The sequence below is a fragment of the Salmo trutta genome, chromosome 2 (assembly GCF_901001165.1).
Source record: "Salmo trutta chromosome 2, fSalTru1.1, whole genome shotgun sequence".
NCBI lineage: Eukaryota > Metazoa > Chordata > Actinopteri > Salmoniformes > Salmonidae > Salmo > Salmo trutta.
In genome coordinates, this window is record NC_042958.1 from 9515780 (window position 1) to 9533477 (window position 17698).

Here is a 17698-nt window from a genome sequence, read left to right on the forward strand (position 1 = left end):
TTGTTGTTTACTTCACTGATTTGTGAGATCAAACACAATGTTCCTCCCTTCTGGAGAGGCATATTCCTGGGAGTAACTGTTGGCACGTTAACCTCCCAGGTTTGGACAAATTAGGCCCTGGGAACGAGGCAGACAGATGTTTTAATGCGGCTTCAGCAAGAGGACCTTTCCCTCCCTGTCTTTCCATCGCTCTCTCTTTCTCTGTGGTTTGCTATGTTGTTGACAAAAAAAAGGCTTGTTTGGGCGGCCGGAGCAGTGAGGATGTGAGCTGGGGGAGGGCCTGTTTAAACGAGATGTTAAACAGGGGGCATGTCAGTGAGGTGCTGTCCCCCCTACCCCTCCATCACATGGAGAGGCTATCTTTTCAATGAACGGTGTGCCCCTGGCTGGCCACCACCCCAGCGCAACCCATTCGCCCGCAGGCTAATCGAATGGGAACGGGCTGGGTTTAAATCACCTTTCAAGCCTCTGCAATATTGAACTGTGGCAGTTTTTAGTGAATTAGTTCAGACCCAAAAATATACCCATCACGCCTCGCTGTCAGCCCCAGGGCGGCAGGGGGTGCGCGGGTGTAGCGGGGCGGCGTTGGTGGTACGTGTTGCTTTAGTTTGTGACAGAGAAACGACGAGAGCATCTGGAATACAACTGTGGATGCATCTGCCAAGCTCTTGTTCAGGCTGCAGTTTGTAGTGGTGGGTCTGCTGCTGATCTGCTGTTTTCTTCCTTTGTTGTTGGGGGGTTTATTAGAAGCTCTCGGCTGGGTCTATAAACACACAGCCTACAGTACCTTCAGTAAAATCGGGGACAAAAGGCAAGGCGACTCCTTGAATGATTCATCCATGGAAGTATCCTCTGCTTCTTAGTAGCAGCTGCATCCAATCACTAGCCAATATGTATCCAATTCAAAACTCTACTCTGACAGTTTCACATAAGTGGGTTTAGTTTGAATGAATTTTGGTAGCCTGAATATGCGGTCTGTTGAATTGACCCCTTGTAATATCAATTATTCAAGGTCTTTCATTGAAAAATAGTTTTTATTTGAAGGGTTAAGGGTTAAGTATCTTAAGTGTTCTTTAATAGAAAAATTACTTCAAAGCTTTAAATAAATTGAGTTTCTGAACTGCTACAGTAACACAGTAAACCCCCCAGAGTTTTTCACGTAATAGTACTACTACTGGAGAGAAGTGGTGAAAACATTCAAACCCACGGAAAACAAGACAAATGCCGCACGGTAGATCAATGCATAATTAGAAAACATGTTCGGCCCCAAATGGAGACGGTGGCATTCATACGTGCATCTCATTTCCTCTTTGGAATGATCAAATCCTCTTGTCATCTTGAAAATATGCATCTGAGTGTTTTTAAATGATTCCTCTGTAAACCGCATCTGTCAGGAATGCGGAAATGGAGTTTACTGTGCATTCCTCCTGTTACGAATGACTGCGAGTAAAGCAAACCATGTGGGAGTTGAGCGCCTTCCCCTTCGACTCAGTACAAATAGTGAGGGATCAGCAAGTAGGGAACTCAAGTTCAGCACAGCGCACTCTTACACTGAGGAATCTGTCCATTTAAAGAGGTCACTGAACTGGCACCAAGTGCGTTGGTTTGGCAGAATGTGTGGGTGGGGGGGAGTAGAGTAGAGGAAAAGAGCGAGGGAGCTGAGCAAGAGAAAGTCCCCTCAGTCTTATCTCCAGGCTCTGCTTACAGATGAAGTCCGGGATGAATGAGCCGTGGCTAGGAACGGGATTTATTGTTCTTTTCATTAATTAGGCTCCTTTTCCATGGGAGTCACAGACCAAAACCCCCATTTAAGAAATACTTACACGTCACACATCTGCGAGTTTGATGGAATTGATACTTTCGTCATGTCTCCTACTCTCTCTCTTTGTCTCTTCGTGTGGGAGTAACGGAGGATCAAAGCAGCTCTATGGAGCCTGCCCCCTCTGAATATTTCTGTCTGCAGCGCTTCACAGGGTCTCAGCAATATGAACCAAGTAAGGCGTGTGTGCCCTATCTAACTGGGCTGCATCCAAGTGGTCCATGTCGGACCTACGAGCCACTATGGGAGACCAAGCACACCCCTTCTCCAACATAACTAACAGCGGTTCGACCTCCCTGAAGTACAGCTTGTGGAGGTTTTGTGTAATACTGGGATTGGAGAAGTACGTTTTCCTCACCCTACTCTGCTCATCCTTCAGATGTTTATCACCTACACAGCCAAACTCATTGTCAAAATACTTACATTGATCACTCCCGCACTTATTTACCCAATCTCTGTCTCACACAGAGCGCAGAAGGTCACCGTTTGCTCCTGGCATGGTTGTTATGGCTTAAACAGCGATTTCAGGTTTTCATTCACTCTTGAAGTTCTACAGGCCCTCCCTACTCTACTTTACAATCACGCTCAGGGGCTGCTAGTAAACTCACATGCCACATTTAAACCCGAGGCTCTAATTACCCACAATGTAAGGGGAAGCGACCTATTGGCATCCCTTTGTTTTTGTCAGGTCACATGCACTACATGACCAAAAGTATGTGGATACCTGCTCATTGAGCATCTCATTCCAAAATCAGTTGGTCCCCCCCTTTGCTGCTGTAACAGCCTCCACTTTTCTGGGAAGGCTTTCCACTAGATGTTGGAACATTGCTGTGGGGACTTGTTTTCATTCAGCCACAAGAGCATTAGTGAGGTAGGCCTGGCTAGCAGTTGGCGTTTCAATTCATCCCAAAGGTTTTCAATGGGGTTGAGGTCAGGGCTCTGTGCAGGCCAGTCAAGTTCTTCCACACAGATCTCGACAAACCATTTCTATATGGTCCTCGCTTTGTGCACGGGGGCATTGTCATGCTGAAACAAGAAAGGACCTTCCCCAAACTGTTGCCGCAGAGTTCAAATCAGAGAATTGTCTAGAATGTAATTGTATGCTGTAGCGTTAAGCTTTCCTGACACTGGAACTAAGGGGCCTTGGCCGAACCAACAGCCCCAGACCATTATTCCTCCTCCACCAAACTTTACAGTTGGCACTATGCATTGGGGCAGGTAGTGTTCTCCTGGCATCTGCCAAACCCAGATTCGTCCGTCGGACTGCCAGGTGGTGAAGCGTGATTTATCACTCCAGAGAACGCGTTTCCTCTGATCCAGAGTCCAATGGCGGCAAGCTTTACACCTCTCCAGTCGATGCTTGGCATTGTGCATGGTAATCTTATGCTCGTGTGCGGCTGCTCGACCATGGAAACCAATTTCATGAAGCTCCCGATGAACTGTGCTGACGTGGCTTCAAGAGGCAAAACTCGGTAGTGAGTGTTGCAACCGAGGACAGGCAATTTTTATGCGGTCCTCTTCTGTGAGCTTGTGTGGTCAACCACTTGGTGGCTGAACTGTTGTTGCTCTTAGATGTTTCCACTTCACAATAACAGCACTTCCAGGTGACCGGGGCAGCTCTAGCAGGGCAGAAATGTGATGAATTGACTGCTGGAAAGGTGGCGTCCTATGACGGTGCCACATTGAAAGTCACTGAGTTCTTCAGTACGGGCCGTTCTACTGCCAATGTTTGTTTATGGAGATTGCATGGCTGTGTGCTCAGTTTTATACAGCTTTTGGAACTACCAAATAACCGACTCCACTAATTTGAAGGGGTGTCCATATACTTTTGTGTGTGTGTATATAGTGTATCAGTTACTGGATGTTTCCCATTATGGTGATTCTAAAAACAAATAAAAAATGTAAAAGTAGGATCATGCTCATTATTTACTAGCATGCCGTAACGTTTAATGCAACGGGACCTTTGATGTATTGTCTCTTGTCCATGCAAAGCCTGAGCACAGCCGTTCGCCTTCACATGATATTCCGCAGCTCCACGCTTCCCCAATTTACAATATGCTTAGAATATGTTTCACTGAATAGCACAATCACTCACTGTCCCTACTCTTGGCCAGCAGCACACAGCTGTGTCACTTTGCATTCATGAACTAACGTGACAATGTTTGCTACTCTGTCAGTGTCTACATGCACGTGCTTGCAACATCACCTCCCTCGTCTCACTGTCCGCAATCATCATCGTTGTCTCAGTTAGTCTTCATGTTGAGACTCGTCCTAATTGAGCGACGTCACAGCCGCGAAGACCGACGGATCTGGTATAATAATGGAGTGGGAGTGACAGAGCCCGGAACACCGAGACGGTGAAGGAGGGAGACGAATGTCACCGTCGTCCGGGCATCTCATCCATCATTTGGCGGTTGGGAGAGGAGGAAGACTGCCTGCCATTCCTCATGTCTCCTTAACGTTCCTCCTTACCTGTCGCTCCGCTATTCACGTCTCCCTTCTGCTATCTCAATGACACGGCCCCTGTGTTGTTTAACAGTCTCACTGAGGCGCAGAGGAAGTTTGCTTGTGTTGCTCTGTAAAAACATGGATGCTGTGTTTTGCTCTTTAATCTGTTAATGGCTTCTGTATTTGAAGCCAATGGTCCAGTCCAGATGTTAAACACTTAGTCTCTTCTATTACTATGTTTGTTCATGGTATTTCAGACCAAGGCCTGACAGTGCTGTTTTGGTCCTCCTTGGGTGGTCCTTCTACATTCCCACGTTTTTGTTTTTTGCCATGGTGCCCCATTCCCATTCAGCTTGCTTTTGACGGCCACTTTGATCCGCGGGCACCTAAGTTGTGGCAGGAGACTGCTGAAACAGGAAGTGGATGGGTGGAGGAAGTTGATGGGTGGAGGAAGTAGTGGAAGGGTGGAGGAAGTGGAGGAAGTGGATGGGTGGAAGGGTGGAGGAAGTGGAGGAAGTGGAAGGGTGGAGGAAGTGGAAGGGTGGAGGAAGTGGAAGGGTGGAGGAAGTGGATGGGTGGAGGAAGTGGAAGGGTGGAGGAAGTGGAAGGGTGGAGGAAGTGGAAGGGTGGAGGAAGTGGAAGGGTGGAGGAAGTGGAAGGGTGGAGGAAGTGGAAGGGTGGAGTGGAGGGTGGAGGAAGTGGATGGGTGGAGGAGGTGGATGGGTGGAGGAAGTGGAAGGGTGGAGGAAGTGGATGGGTGGAGGAAGTGGAAGGGTGGAGGAAGTGGAAGGGTGGAGGAAGTGGATGGATGGATGGATGGACAGTGACTGGAGATGGCCAAAAAGGGCATTGGAAGAGGGTAAAGCCGTTGACGGCGTGCTGCTAGGACTCATCTACCTGTGTGGAAACCAGATTCTTCTTTTCCCCTCTGACTCTGTCCCATCTCCTGGGTCGTGTACGCCACTGCTATGTTTCCATTAGTAGGATGTCCACTCGAGTGATCAAGTGCATCGCCCAGCTGGGAGGTAGAAGGTGTGGGTGAGAGGAGGGGGAGGGAGACGTATCGAGCAAGTGGCCTCCCTGGTGCATAAAGTGAATGGTTGGCCGGGGTTTGCCAGAGTCTTTTGAGAAGCTCGATATGAGCATAATATGATTAATTACTTCTGTTGTTCGGGTCAATGAGCCTGTGTTTAAACAGCGGATCACCTCTCAGCCTAATGCGTTTTAGATTCTCACCCTTATTGATAGAGAAATAATTAAGTTGTTATTAGCCGCACACCCCCGTCAATGTTTCAGCGATTTCTATGGTCTGAGAGTCTCCCGGGGCTTACAGAAAACATCTGGCAGATGATGCAGAGAATTTATGTTGGAATAGATTTAGAGGTTTCACACCTGCAGGGAAGTGAAACAGCAATGGTTCCCAGTATTCACATTTCAAGAGTGAACACAATAAATGGAGGAAAAACAGATTTGTTTCAAAGTCCAATGAAACGGATTTCATATGCAAAAGCTGTCAGCTGTCATTACTTTAGAGCAGCCACAGACTGAATCATATCAAATGTGTCATGTTAAAGTTAATAACACCCTTTCAAAATAGCCAGTCAGTTGATGTCATTGAAAGTGACTGAAGAGTGCCATAACGTCATCAATTCACAACCATTACAATGAACTCTAATGAACACACATTTCAAAGTGGCTGATGCAACCTACAGAAATGTTCTCCCTCAAACTGTAATGAAGAGAATGGTCTTCTCATCTAATGTATTAAAGAGTAATTTAGGCTCAGAAAGAAAATGGTACGGTCCTGTATGGCTGGTGGAATGACGTCGACTCGGAGCCTGGCAATTCCTTTATTCCTCTGGGATCCCGCTCCTTTGTTGTTCTCCCAAATTATTTTGGGATTATCCTAATCTCCCAGACCTGGAGGCTGTCTGTTTTACTTGAGTTGAAGTCCAACACTGAGGGCCTATCGGTCTGGTTGTTCCCAGCTCTCTGCTGATGTAGGTAATGTAGATGGCAGCAAGTGACATGCCTCCCTCGCTCGCTCGCCCTCCCTCACCCTCCTTTCCTCTCCCTCCCTCGCCCTCCTTTGCTTTCCCCTTTCCTTCGCTTCCACTCCCTCTCTCGCCCTCCCTCCCTCCCTCCCTCCCTCCCTCCCTCGCCCTCCATCCCTTTCTCCCCCCTTTCCTTCCCTTCGCCCCCTTTCCTTCGCCCCCTTTCCACCCTCCTTTCCTTCCCCTCCCTTGCCCTCCTTCGCTTTCCCCTTTCCTTCGCTTCCACCCTCCCGCCCGCCCGCCCTCCCTCCCTCCCTCCCTCCCTTTCCTTCCCCCCCTCCCTCGCCCTCCTTTCCTTCCTCTCCCTCCCTTGTCCCCCTTTCCTTTCCCTCCCTCTCCCCCTTTTTCTTCCTTCCCCTCCCTCATTTCCTTCCTTTCTCCTCCTTTCCTTCCTTTCCCCTCCCTCCCTCACCCTTCCCTCGCCCTTTACCTTGCCCTCCTTCCCTTCCCCTCCCTTTCCTCCTCTGTCCATTAAAGACCTGTTGTTGATCTGTGATTTCAACAGAGCCTCTGCAATATATTGGGACCTTGGCTCACAGCCTGGCTGTACCGCAGGGCCCAGTGCAGTTCAGTGCCTCGGGCCCGTATACCATTTGTAACGCTCTGATTCCACGCCAGAGCACATAATTGCAAGGTGTTAAGGGGAAACGTGTGGTGCAAAGGCTGCTATCTGGAGCCGGAGCAAGCTGGGGCAATACACGGCCTGATAAGCATCTCCCCAATGGAGGCCATTAACCAGGGAAATCTCCCTGCCTCCTACTTTTTTGTTTTTCCTCTAGAATGAGAGCATGAGGGAGAAAGCAAGAGAATAGTGTTCTGCCACTGATGATGACATGAAGATTGACAGCCTTTTAAAAGCCTTTCTAAAGGCCTCCCAAACGAAACAGGCATTCTCCTCAGACAGCCTATTCTGACAGCTAAGAAGGCTCCTCGACACCTGGCTGGGTCCCTCCTGATAAACAAAAAGGAAAATGAGGCCTGGGCTGGTATGGGCCCATCCATCCCAAACGGGCTTAGTAGCAGGGTTCTCAATGCCCAGGCTCACATCGGTGGTGCAGCTGGGGAGAGTGAGATAGCAGACATCAGGTTTTAAATTGCCTGAGATTGCTTTTGTGCCTGGTGTTCTCTTGGGGCTGAGGGGTAGACAAGACGCTCATAAAGACAGGAACAGGCCACCAGGGCCCACCAAGCCCAAATGCACACTCTGGGGGTTCCCTAACAAGAGAGGACTTTGATGTTAGAGGCCATGTAATTGTCCAGCTGGGATTGAGGGTTGGTATTATTTCTACAAGTTTATGTCAAATGACCTGTTATATATGAACCTGTTTGGGGTGGAACAGGAGCTGCTGTGTGCACCTGCATTGCTTGCTGTTTGGTGTTCTAGGCTGGGTTTCTGTACAGCACGTTGTGACATCTGCTGATGTAAAAAGGGCTTTATAAATACATTTGATTTGCTAGGATAGGGGATGGTTGCAAACCACATCTGCTCAGGTCTTGCACTGTTGAATTGAACAGATGGGCTTTCAGTTTATGGGTATGACTCCTCATCAAGGACGACCATTTTGTTGTTTTTCTGTGTGATGGACATCACAATTTCAGTTTGCTTTAGCTTGTTTGGGCAGCTTTTCTATTTTTTTATATATGGAACTACTTTGAAATGCAAGATCAGCAACAAAAGTTGCAGTTTTAGTCAGACACACATACACGTCAAATTTCCAGAAGTATGAAAAAGAGCAAAGTGCAGCACATATCCCATGTTCAAGAATAACTACTGGAGTGGTAGCCGGTCCAACAATAAAAGCGCTTTCAAGCCAAAGCTTTAATGTGTACGGAGGAATGGGTACCATCGTGAGGAGGATTATTGATTGTGGCCGGTGGCTCATTGCCGTGAAAAGACGGATGGAGTTTTAAAAATGCACAACGTCTGACTATAAAGACCAATGGAGCCCCTCACACAGGAATCAACTGAAATATTTACCACATAAATCTGGTAGCAGCTTTAATGTAGCTTTAGTCTGTTTGCTTGTTTTATTTTTTCTTGAAAGGCCGAAAAGATGACAGGGAAGAAGCGTTATTGATCGAAGAGGATGGCGGAATGAGGGAAACAGTTGTCCTCTGAGGCCCGTCAGACTCTTTCATGTACACCCCAACGTCTCACTAAAGCATTGCTCGCTCCTTTGCCCAGGCATCATTTAAACTGGCTGTCTACATAGTTTAGATTTATGGCTCTGGAGAGTCACTGAAGGGGAGAGCAGAGGGGATGTGAGTGTATGTTGGTCTGTACATTCATCTGCCTTCTGTTTTGTTTGTGTGTGTGCTTAATTGCATGGAATGCAATCTGGGGATGGCTACACAAAGTAGGAGGTGATTGGGCTAATTAGAGTTAAATTGTGTAGGAGATCCACTATGTTCATTGAAGTCAGCAGAGCCTCAGTAGTGCTGCTATTGGCAATACAATGCCAAGACCTACAGTCTGAGACCAATGAATGTATGCCCCAAGACCTCATGGCGATGTCAAAGCAAATAGCAGGGACCCAAGAACAATCCACCAGGGAGGTCTGGTCTTTGTCAAGCCCAGTCAAAGCAGGGTCCTGGACACATACTGTATTATAGGATCCCTTGTACAGTTGAAGTTGGAAGTTTACATACACTTAGGTTGGAGTCATTAAAACTTGTTTTTCAACCACTCCACAAATTTCTTGTTAACAAACTATAGTTTTGGCAAGTCGGCTAGGACATCTACTTTGTGCATGACACAAGTATTTTTTTCCAACAATTGTTTACAGGCAGATTATTTAGCTTATAATTCACTGTATCACAATTCCAGTGGGTCAGAAGTTTACATACACTAAGTTAACTGTGCCTTTAAACAGCTTGGAAAATTCCAGAAAATTGACTCAAATCCAATTGACTCAAATGATGTCAATTAGCCACACGCTAATCACACGCTTCTAAAGCCATGACATCATTTAAGTCAATTGGAGGTGTACTTGTGGATATATTTCAAGGCCTACTTTCAAACTCAGTGCCTCTTTGCTTGACATCCATGGGAAAATCTAAAATCAGCCAAGACCTCAGAAAACAAATTGTAGACCTCCACAAGTCTGGTTCATCATTGGGAGCAATTTCCAAATGCCTGAAGGTACCACGTTCATCTGTACAAACAATAGTACGCAAGTATAAACACCATGGGACCACGCAGCCGTCATACCACTCAGGAAGGAGACGCGTTCTGTCTCCTAGAGATGAACGTACTTTGGTGAGAAAAGTGCAAATCAATCCCAGAACAACAGCAAAGGACCTTGTGAAGATGCTGGAAGAAACCGGTACAAAAGTATCTATATCCACAGTAAAACGAGTCCTATATCGACATAAGAACTTGTTCTCAACTAGCCTACCTGGTTAAATAAAGGTCAAATAAAAAAATTACCTGAAAGGCCGCTCAGCAAGGAAGAAGCCACTGCTCCAAAACTGCCATAAAAAAGAGACTACGGTTTGCAACTGCACATGGGGACTAAGATCATACTTTTTGGAGAAATGTCCTCTGGTCTGATGAAACAAAAATAAAACTGTTTGGAGGAAAAAGGGGGAGGTTTGCAAGCCGAAGAACACCATCCCAACCGTGAAGCAGGGGTGGCAGCATCATGTTGTGGCGGTGCTTTACTGCTCTTCACAACATAGATGGCATCATGAGGGAAAATTATGTGGATATATTGAAGCAACATCTCAAGACATCAATCAGGAAGTTAAAGCTTGGTCGCAAATGGGTCTTCCAAATGGATAATGACCCCAAGCATACTTCCACAGTTGTGGCAAAATGGCTTAAGGACAACAAAGTCAAGGTATTTGAGTGGCCATCACAAAGCCCTGACCTCAATCCTATAGAACATTTGTGGGCAGAACTGAAAATGTGTGTGCGAGCAAGGAGGCCTACAAACCTGACTCAGTTACACCAGCTCTGTCAGGAGGAATGGGCCACAATTCACCCAACATATTGTGGGAAGCTTGTGGAAGGCTACCCAAAACGTTTGACCCAAGTTAAACAATGTAAAGGCAATGCTACCAAATACTAATTGAGTGTATGTAAACATCTGACCCACTGGGAATGTGATGAAGGAAATAAAAGCTGAAATAAATCATTCTCTCTACAATTATTCTGACATTTCACATTCTTAAAATAAAGTGGTGATCCTAACTGACCTAAAACAGGGAATTTTTACTAGGATTAAATGTCAGGAATTGTGAAAAACTGAGTTTCAATGTATTTGGCTAAGGTGTATGTAAACTTCCGACTTCAACTGTATCTGAGAGCAGGCTTTAGTTGCTGTCAGAAGAGAGACCAGAGAGCTTGACTCTTTTGAAATGCATTACAGGGCCAGTATGAGAAGCAGACAGTGTTGAAGAGAAAAGGTTTCAAAAACACAATAGTGTAAAATGACCCTTCAAAAGGTATTTTAGGAAGGAGAATAAAGTAATCTGAGTTCAATCAGAGGACTATTCTGCCACAGGCTATCAAATCAATCAGCCTACCTGTGGCAGGATAGTCCAAACCAAAGTAGTGGCGAGAATGTTGCCTTTCGGTTTGTGGACTCTATCCTCTTCATATTAAACCGGCGAACCGCCCATGCAGCTGAACCACCCCGGCCGCCAAAGAAAGAGTTGTGTGTTTACTTTCTCCTTCTTGTAATCACGGCCCCGTAATCTTAACCCCCGAAACGGCGTGATCTGGGGCAAAGGCCCACTGGGGAACTCTGTCTGCATCTGCCGATAACGGGAGGAGTGAGATAAAAAAATTAAAAAACACCGCTCCTTGCCGCTGAGTAATTATAAAAATAGGACTAACCAGAGTTTGTTAATCTATGAGGAAGGGAAGAGCTACTTTTTCTTGAGGGGTGAATAGAATATCCTACATCTCTTTGGAGCTGAATGCTGTTTCCACCTCTCTCGCTGCTTTCTGTGTGTGTGGATCAAACCTGGGTTCAAATACTATTTCAAATCTCAATTACACATTTCGAAGGACGAGTTCAGTTATTTAAAAAAAAATTACAAGACAAGTAGTGGAATATTGGAATGTTTTTGGAAATACCCTTGGAAAGTATTGGCATGTATTTCAAAATACTCATTCTAGGGCTGGGATTATAACAGTATCGCAATACTTGTTAGTATTGTGGCAAGGAAACAAAAAACAAAGCGGATTGAACTTCTTTAGGAAAACAGCCCTGATGTTGGAAACAAACATTGTTGTCATCCAGTCACATTTACACGTAACAATTAATATAAATGCAACATGTAAAGTGTTGGTCCCATGTTACCTCTGGTCTGAAAAAAATAATAATATATATATATCTCAATTCCCCAGGGCAGTAATTGGGGACATTGCCCTGTGTAAGGTGCTGTCTTTCGTGTGGGACATTAAATGGGTGTCCTGACTCTCTGTTGTCAGTGAAGATCCCATGGCACTTATCGTAAGAGTAGGGGTGTTAACCCCGGTGTACTGGCTAAATTCCTAATCTGTCCCTCATCCCCAGCTTCCAATTGGCACATTCATCCCCTGTAACTATTCCTCAGATCATTGCTGTAAATGAGAATGTGTAAAAGATCCCAGAGATTTTTCATATGCACAAAAAGCTTATTTCTCACAAATGTTGAGCATGCTTTTTTTTTTTTACATCCCTGTTAGTGAGCACTTCTCATTTTGCCAAGATAATCCACCCACCTGACAGGTGTGGCATATCAAGAAGCTGATTAAACCGCATGATCATTACCCAGGTGCACATTGTGCTAGGGACAGTAAAAGGCCACTCTAAAATGTGCAGTTTTGTCACAAAACACAATGACACAGATCTCTCAAGTTTTGAAGAAGTTTGCAATTGGCATGCTGAATGCAGGAATGTCCAACAGAGCTTTTGGCAGATCATTGAATGTTCATTTATCTACCATAAGCCGTCTCCAACGTTGTTTTAGAGAATTTGGCATCATGTCCAACTGGCCACACAACCACAGACCATGTGTAACCACGCCAGCCCAAGACCTCCACATCAGGCTTCTTCATCTGCAGGATCAGCCTGAGACCAGCCATCTGGACAGCTGATGAAACTGTGGGTTTGTGCAACCAAAGAATTTCTGCACAAACTGTCAGTAACCGTCTCAGAGAAGCTCTTCTGCGTGTTCGTCGTCTTCACCAAGGTTTTGACCTGACTGCAATTCTGCATTATAACCGACTTCAGTGGGCAAATGCTCACCTTCGATGGCCACTGACATGCTGGAGAAGTGTGCTCTTCACGGATGAATCCCAGTTTCAACTGTACCGGGCATATGGCAGACCGCTTCATGTGGGTGAGCGGTTTGCTGATGTCAACGTTGTGAGAAGAGTGCCCCATGGTGGCGGTGGGGTTATGGTATAGGCAGGCATAAGCTACAGACAACAAACTTGATTGCGCAACACATTGCCATCAATAAAATGCAATTTCATTATCCGCCATCACCTCATGTTTCAGCATGATAATGCACGGCCCCATGTCACAAGGATCTTTTACACAATTCCTGGAAGCTGAAAATGTCCCAGTTCTTCTATGGCCTGCATACTCAGCAGACATGTCACCATTGAGCAGGTTTGGGATGCTCTGGAATGATGTGTACTCCAGCGTGTTCCAGTTCCCGCCAATGTCCAGAAACTTTTCACAGCCACTGAAGAGGAGTGGGACATCATGCCACAATCAACAGCCTGGTCAACTCTATGCAAAGGAGATGTGTCGCGCTGCACAAGGCAAATGATAGTCACACCAGATACTGACTGGTTTTCTGATCCATGCCTCTACCTTTTTTGTAAGGTATCTGTGCCCATCAGATGCGTATCTGTATGTAAAATCCATATATTAGAGTATTGAGCTGTGCGTGCAAATGTGCCATGTAATGTATCAGTTGAATGTTTTTCAGAGTAACTTCACATGACTTACATGTAGGTATGACATGGTACTCTAACTCATTCACATGGCTTGGTCTTTGGCCTAGTGGTCTGTTTGCAGTGTGGTTCATATGTACTTTATTGCCAACCGTGTTGGAATGGAGGCTTGTGATCCTGTTGGAAATCCCCTCTAACTCTCTGATAGTCCCTGATATGACCTTTGAACCTCTGCTCTAGGATATGTTGTTGGGGGGGGGGGGGGGTTGACAAAGCTTCCTAGTGATAGAGTTCAGGTGATAGCCTGGCCTGTAGTGGCTGTGATGACATTGGACAGCCATATGCTATTGTACTATGTGTTACTGAAAACAAGCTACAAGACTCGTTTTCTATACTTAGCTTTCCTGTATTCTTTGTCGTCTGTCTGTCTTTCTGTCCGTCTGTCTCTTACTTACATAGTATGCCTTATTGAATGTGTGGTTGTAAATCCTGTCTTGTTGTGTTCCTCAGGTGACTGTAACTTTGAGAGGCCCTACACGGCGTGCGGCTACAGCCAGGGTAAGGATGACCACTTTGATTGGGAGCAGGCCAACACCAAGGAGAGGCCGTCGCCCAACCCCTGGATGCCCACAGGTCAGTCACTCTTCACCCCCCACCACCAAACAGAAAGCCCCTGAAAAACAGAACACATTCAACCTAATGACTCACTCAATAAGCATTTGCTCTTATTGTGTTATCAGGGGAAATTCTCCCAGAGAGAAATCTCCCCCACTGGGAATGACTGTCTTCTACAGATAAGATGGTTCCTTTTTTAATGTTTACTCTCTTAAAGGAAACGCAGCAGATTTCTGCTCTGCTCAGCATTGGGCTGTATTCAACGTTATTACTCTCCCTTTGTTAGGCCCCACAACTCATTACCTCCCTCTGATGGGGCAACGATAGTCGCAGCGAAACGTTGAGCCCACGTTGAGAAATGGCTTGGCAATGGCTCCTGCTAGGACCCTTCTAATAGGGTCTACAACTCATTCACTCCTGTGTGAGCAGAGGTTTCTGTGGATAGAATGAACACAGGATGAAACAGTCTGTAGTGTTCTACAGCACAGCCCGTGTGAGTTCATCTATGGTGTTCATGGAGGGTTGATGTTTACCAAGCCTCTGTAGGCTGGTTAGGGCTGGTTGTTGAGCAGAACCTAGCTCAACGGTTGACAGAGGAAGATTCAGCTAGTGATGAATGGGGTACAGGGTAAACAAACAGCTCCCTTTTTTCCTCAATTTTCTGAACAGTTTTTGTTGTGCAAGGTGATCTCTTTAAAGATCAAATCCGCATGTTGTCTTTGTTATTGATTTAAATTAACTAACTTTGGCCTTCCGGATAGCCTGAGTGCGATTTATTTCTCGTTTGCCTGAACGAGAACCAGTCAGCCTGAGTATGCGTGTGCAGAGCCTTTCGCCAAATGGAGTTCTTGAGGTGGAGTAACTCTGCCAGATCACGGTCCAACCAGGGGCTGAACCTGTTTTAATTCTCATTTTCTTTATGCGGGCCATGTTTGTTAACAATACCACAGAAAATATCCAAAAAGAAGGTCCAAATGTCTTCGACAGAGGGGATCAAGCTGATTTGTATACCAATTTACAGATGCCAGGTCATGAAGGAAGGCTAGCTCATTAAAGTTTTTTAGCAAGCGTTTATGACAAATCAGGACAGGTCGTTTTACTGAGCAGCCATTACGAACACAGGCTGTAAAACAGTGATCACTAAGGTATCAGTCTGGTATTTTCTGTAATGACCTATCAGGATTATTTGTGAGGATAACATCGAGGAGAGTAGCCTTCTCTGGGTGTTTGGAGTCATACCTTGTGGGATTGGTAATAATCTGAGAAAGATTTAGGGAGTCCCATTGCTTTAGGACTTGGTCAGGTAGTTTAAGCATGTCCCAGTTTAGGTCACCTAGCAGGACAAATTCAGACTTAGTGTAAGGGGCCAGGAGAGAGCTTAGGGCAGGTAGGGTACAGGCCGGTGCTGATGGAGGACGATAGCACCCAGCAACAGTCAACAAAGAGCTATTTGAAAGTTTAATGCTTAAAACCAGCAAATCAAATTGTTTGGGGACAGACTTGGTGGAGACAACAGAGCACTGAAGGTGATCCTTGGTAAAGATTGCCACTCCACCACCTTTGGAAGATCTGCCTTGCCAGAAAGGTTAACATCAGTGTTCAAAACCACGTCTCAGTAATGACCAACACATCTGGATTGGAGCTGTGAACCCACACTTTCAATTGATCCATTTTAGGTAATAAGCTTCTAGTGTTAACGTGCAGAAAACCCAGGCTTTTACAAGAGCAGAAATCAGTGAAAATATAACGACTTGGGGCTAGCCATTGTAATTCCCTCTCCCCAACAAGATAACTTTAGAGAGTAGCTCTCTGAGTCCAGTAGGCTGTAAAAGTATGAGATAAATAAATAAATTAACAATAGGTCTATACTAGTTAATTAAAGTGTTTCTGAGTAAGCTCACATGAGCTTCACATGTTAATTAGCCTAAAATTCTGATCAGTTCAAAGTCTGCTGTGTGTGTGTGTGTGTGTGTGTGTGTGTGTGTGTGTGTGTGTGTGTGTATCTGTGGTTGGTTTACTGTACAGGAGTTACTTCCTCCTTCAGCATGAAGGAGAGGGTTGTGTTTTTTTCTCTCTCCCCCCCTTCTCCGAGGCCCTTGGAAACCCCTTGACGGATAGTATCCATAGTTTGCACAAATAAGGTCATTGCCACAGTACTATGTGCAATTAGCATTCTCTCCTTCCTCGCGCAGCCTTAGTACTGTTAACTGTCTGGCAGTGACTGAGGTGAATGACTATTGAGTATGAAATAGTAAAAATGTCATACTACTTTTTAGCGGTTGAACAAGAGTCCATTGCTAGATATCCACACTCCAGTGGAGTGTTATAACTGGTAACGTTCATCAGGTCATTTTGTCATTATACACAGCTGGTCATAGTGTCCTTGTGCAGTAAATGAAACAGTCGTTGAAATGCTCCCTACTGTATATTTCTACACAACTCCCCTTTTGTTTTGAAATGGACTGCTATTACCTAGGCCAAATGGTATGTAGGCCAATTTGAACCTGTGTTATCGAAGCCAGCTCCTCCAACAGGACTTTATATACACTGAACAAACATATAATTGTTCCTTTCTCTACCATAAGACGCCTCCAACATCATTTTAGAGAATTTGTCAGTACTTCTAACCGGCCTCACAACCGCAGACCACGTGTGGGTGAGTGGTTTACTGATGTGAACGGAATGGCCCGTGGGGTTTATGGTATGGGCAGGCATAAGCTATGGACAATGACCACAATTGCGTTTTATCAATGGCGATTTGAATGTACAGAGATACCGCGATGAGATCCTGAGGCCATTTTCGCGCCATCCATCCGCCGCCATCACCCCATGTTTCAGCATGATAATTCACGGCCCCATGTCGCAAGGATCTGTACACAATTCTTGGAAGCTAAAAATGTCCTAGTTCTTCCATGGCCTGCATGCTCACCAGACATGTCACCCATTAAGTATGTGTGAGATGCTCTGGATCGACAGCGTGTTCCAGTTCCCGACAATATCCAGCAACTTTGCATAGCCATTGAGGAGTGGGACAACATTCCACAGGCCACAATCAACAGCCTGATCAACTCTATGTGAAGGTGATGTGGCAAATGCTGGTCACACCAGATACTGACTGGTTTTCTGATCCACGCCCCTATTTAAAAAATCCATAGATTCATTTAAATTGACAGATTTTCTCATGAACTGTAAATAAGAGATCTTTGACATTGTTGCATGTTTGCGTTTTTATACATTTCCTGTTGATCTATATTGACCTGAGCAAGCTTTCGATTGAATGGCAACCAAAAACATGTAATGTTTCTCATAGTGGGCTTAATCCTGCCTCCCTACTGTTGAGACTCGCTCTGTGATTCGTTGGCAGTGACAGAGTTAAGAATCTATTGTTTTAGTTTAGTGTTTTTCTGCCGCTACACAACTCCTCAATACTACGACCAATTTAATTGCAGGGAGCATGTTTCCCTGGCTAAACCAATGAAAAACAATAATCTGTTTTAATACCTTTTCCTGCGCTACGTCGGAGAAAATAACAGCTCCTTTCAGCAGAAAACGGGCCTTGGCTGTGGCAGGGTATTACTGTCTCTGGCTGTGGGTGGGCTGTCAATAAACACGCTACTGCAAATTAAGTGTGGAAAAGACATGCTGTCATCTGATTTTTGCCATTCTTTCCAGGCTTTTTGTGTTATTATTTTTCCGGTTGACGCGCTTACACTTACGGTCGCATCAGAACACAAGTACTGTACTTTACTGTTTGTTAATACCACACTATGCTTTACATGGATTTAACCTAACATATTCAGATTAGTCCTTTTCCTCTCTCCACTGTATTGGTTCAAACGTTTAATGTCAACCCATATAAAC

The 17698-nt window shown here is 45.4% G+C and overlaps 1 protein-coding gene across 5 annotated transcripts in view; it reads left to right on the forward strand.

Moving 5' to 3' along the window:
- Positions 1-17698, forward strand: part of LOC115150117 (receptor-type tyrosine-protein phosphatase mu) — a 303522-nt gene that overhangs the window by 46149 nt on the left and 239675 nt on the right. For all 5 annotated transcript variants that reach the window (XM_029693071.1, XM_029693087.1, XM_029693079.1 and 2 more), the window contains exon 2: positions 13733-13855. In XM_029693071.1, coding sequence (XP_029548931.1) covers positions 13733-13855 — 123 coding nt within the window. The remainder of the gene's footprint in view (positions 1-13732; positions 13856-17698) is intronic.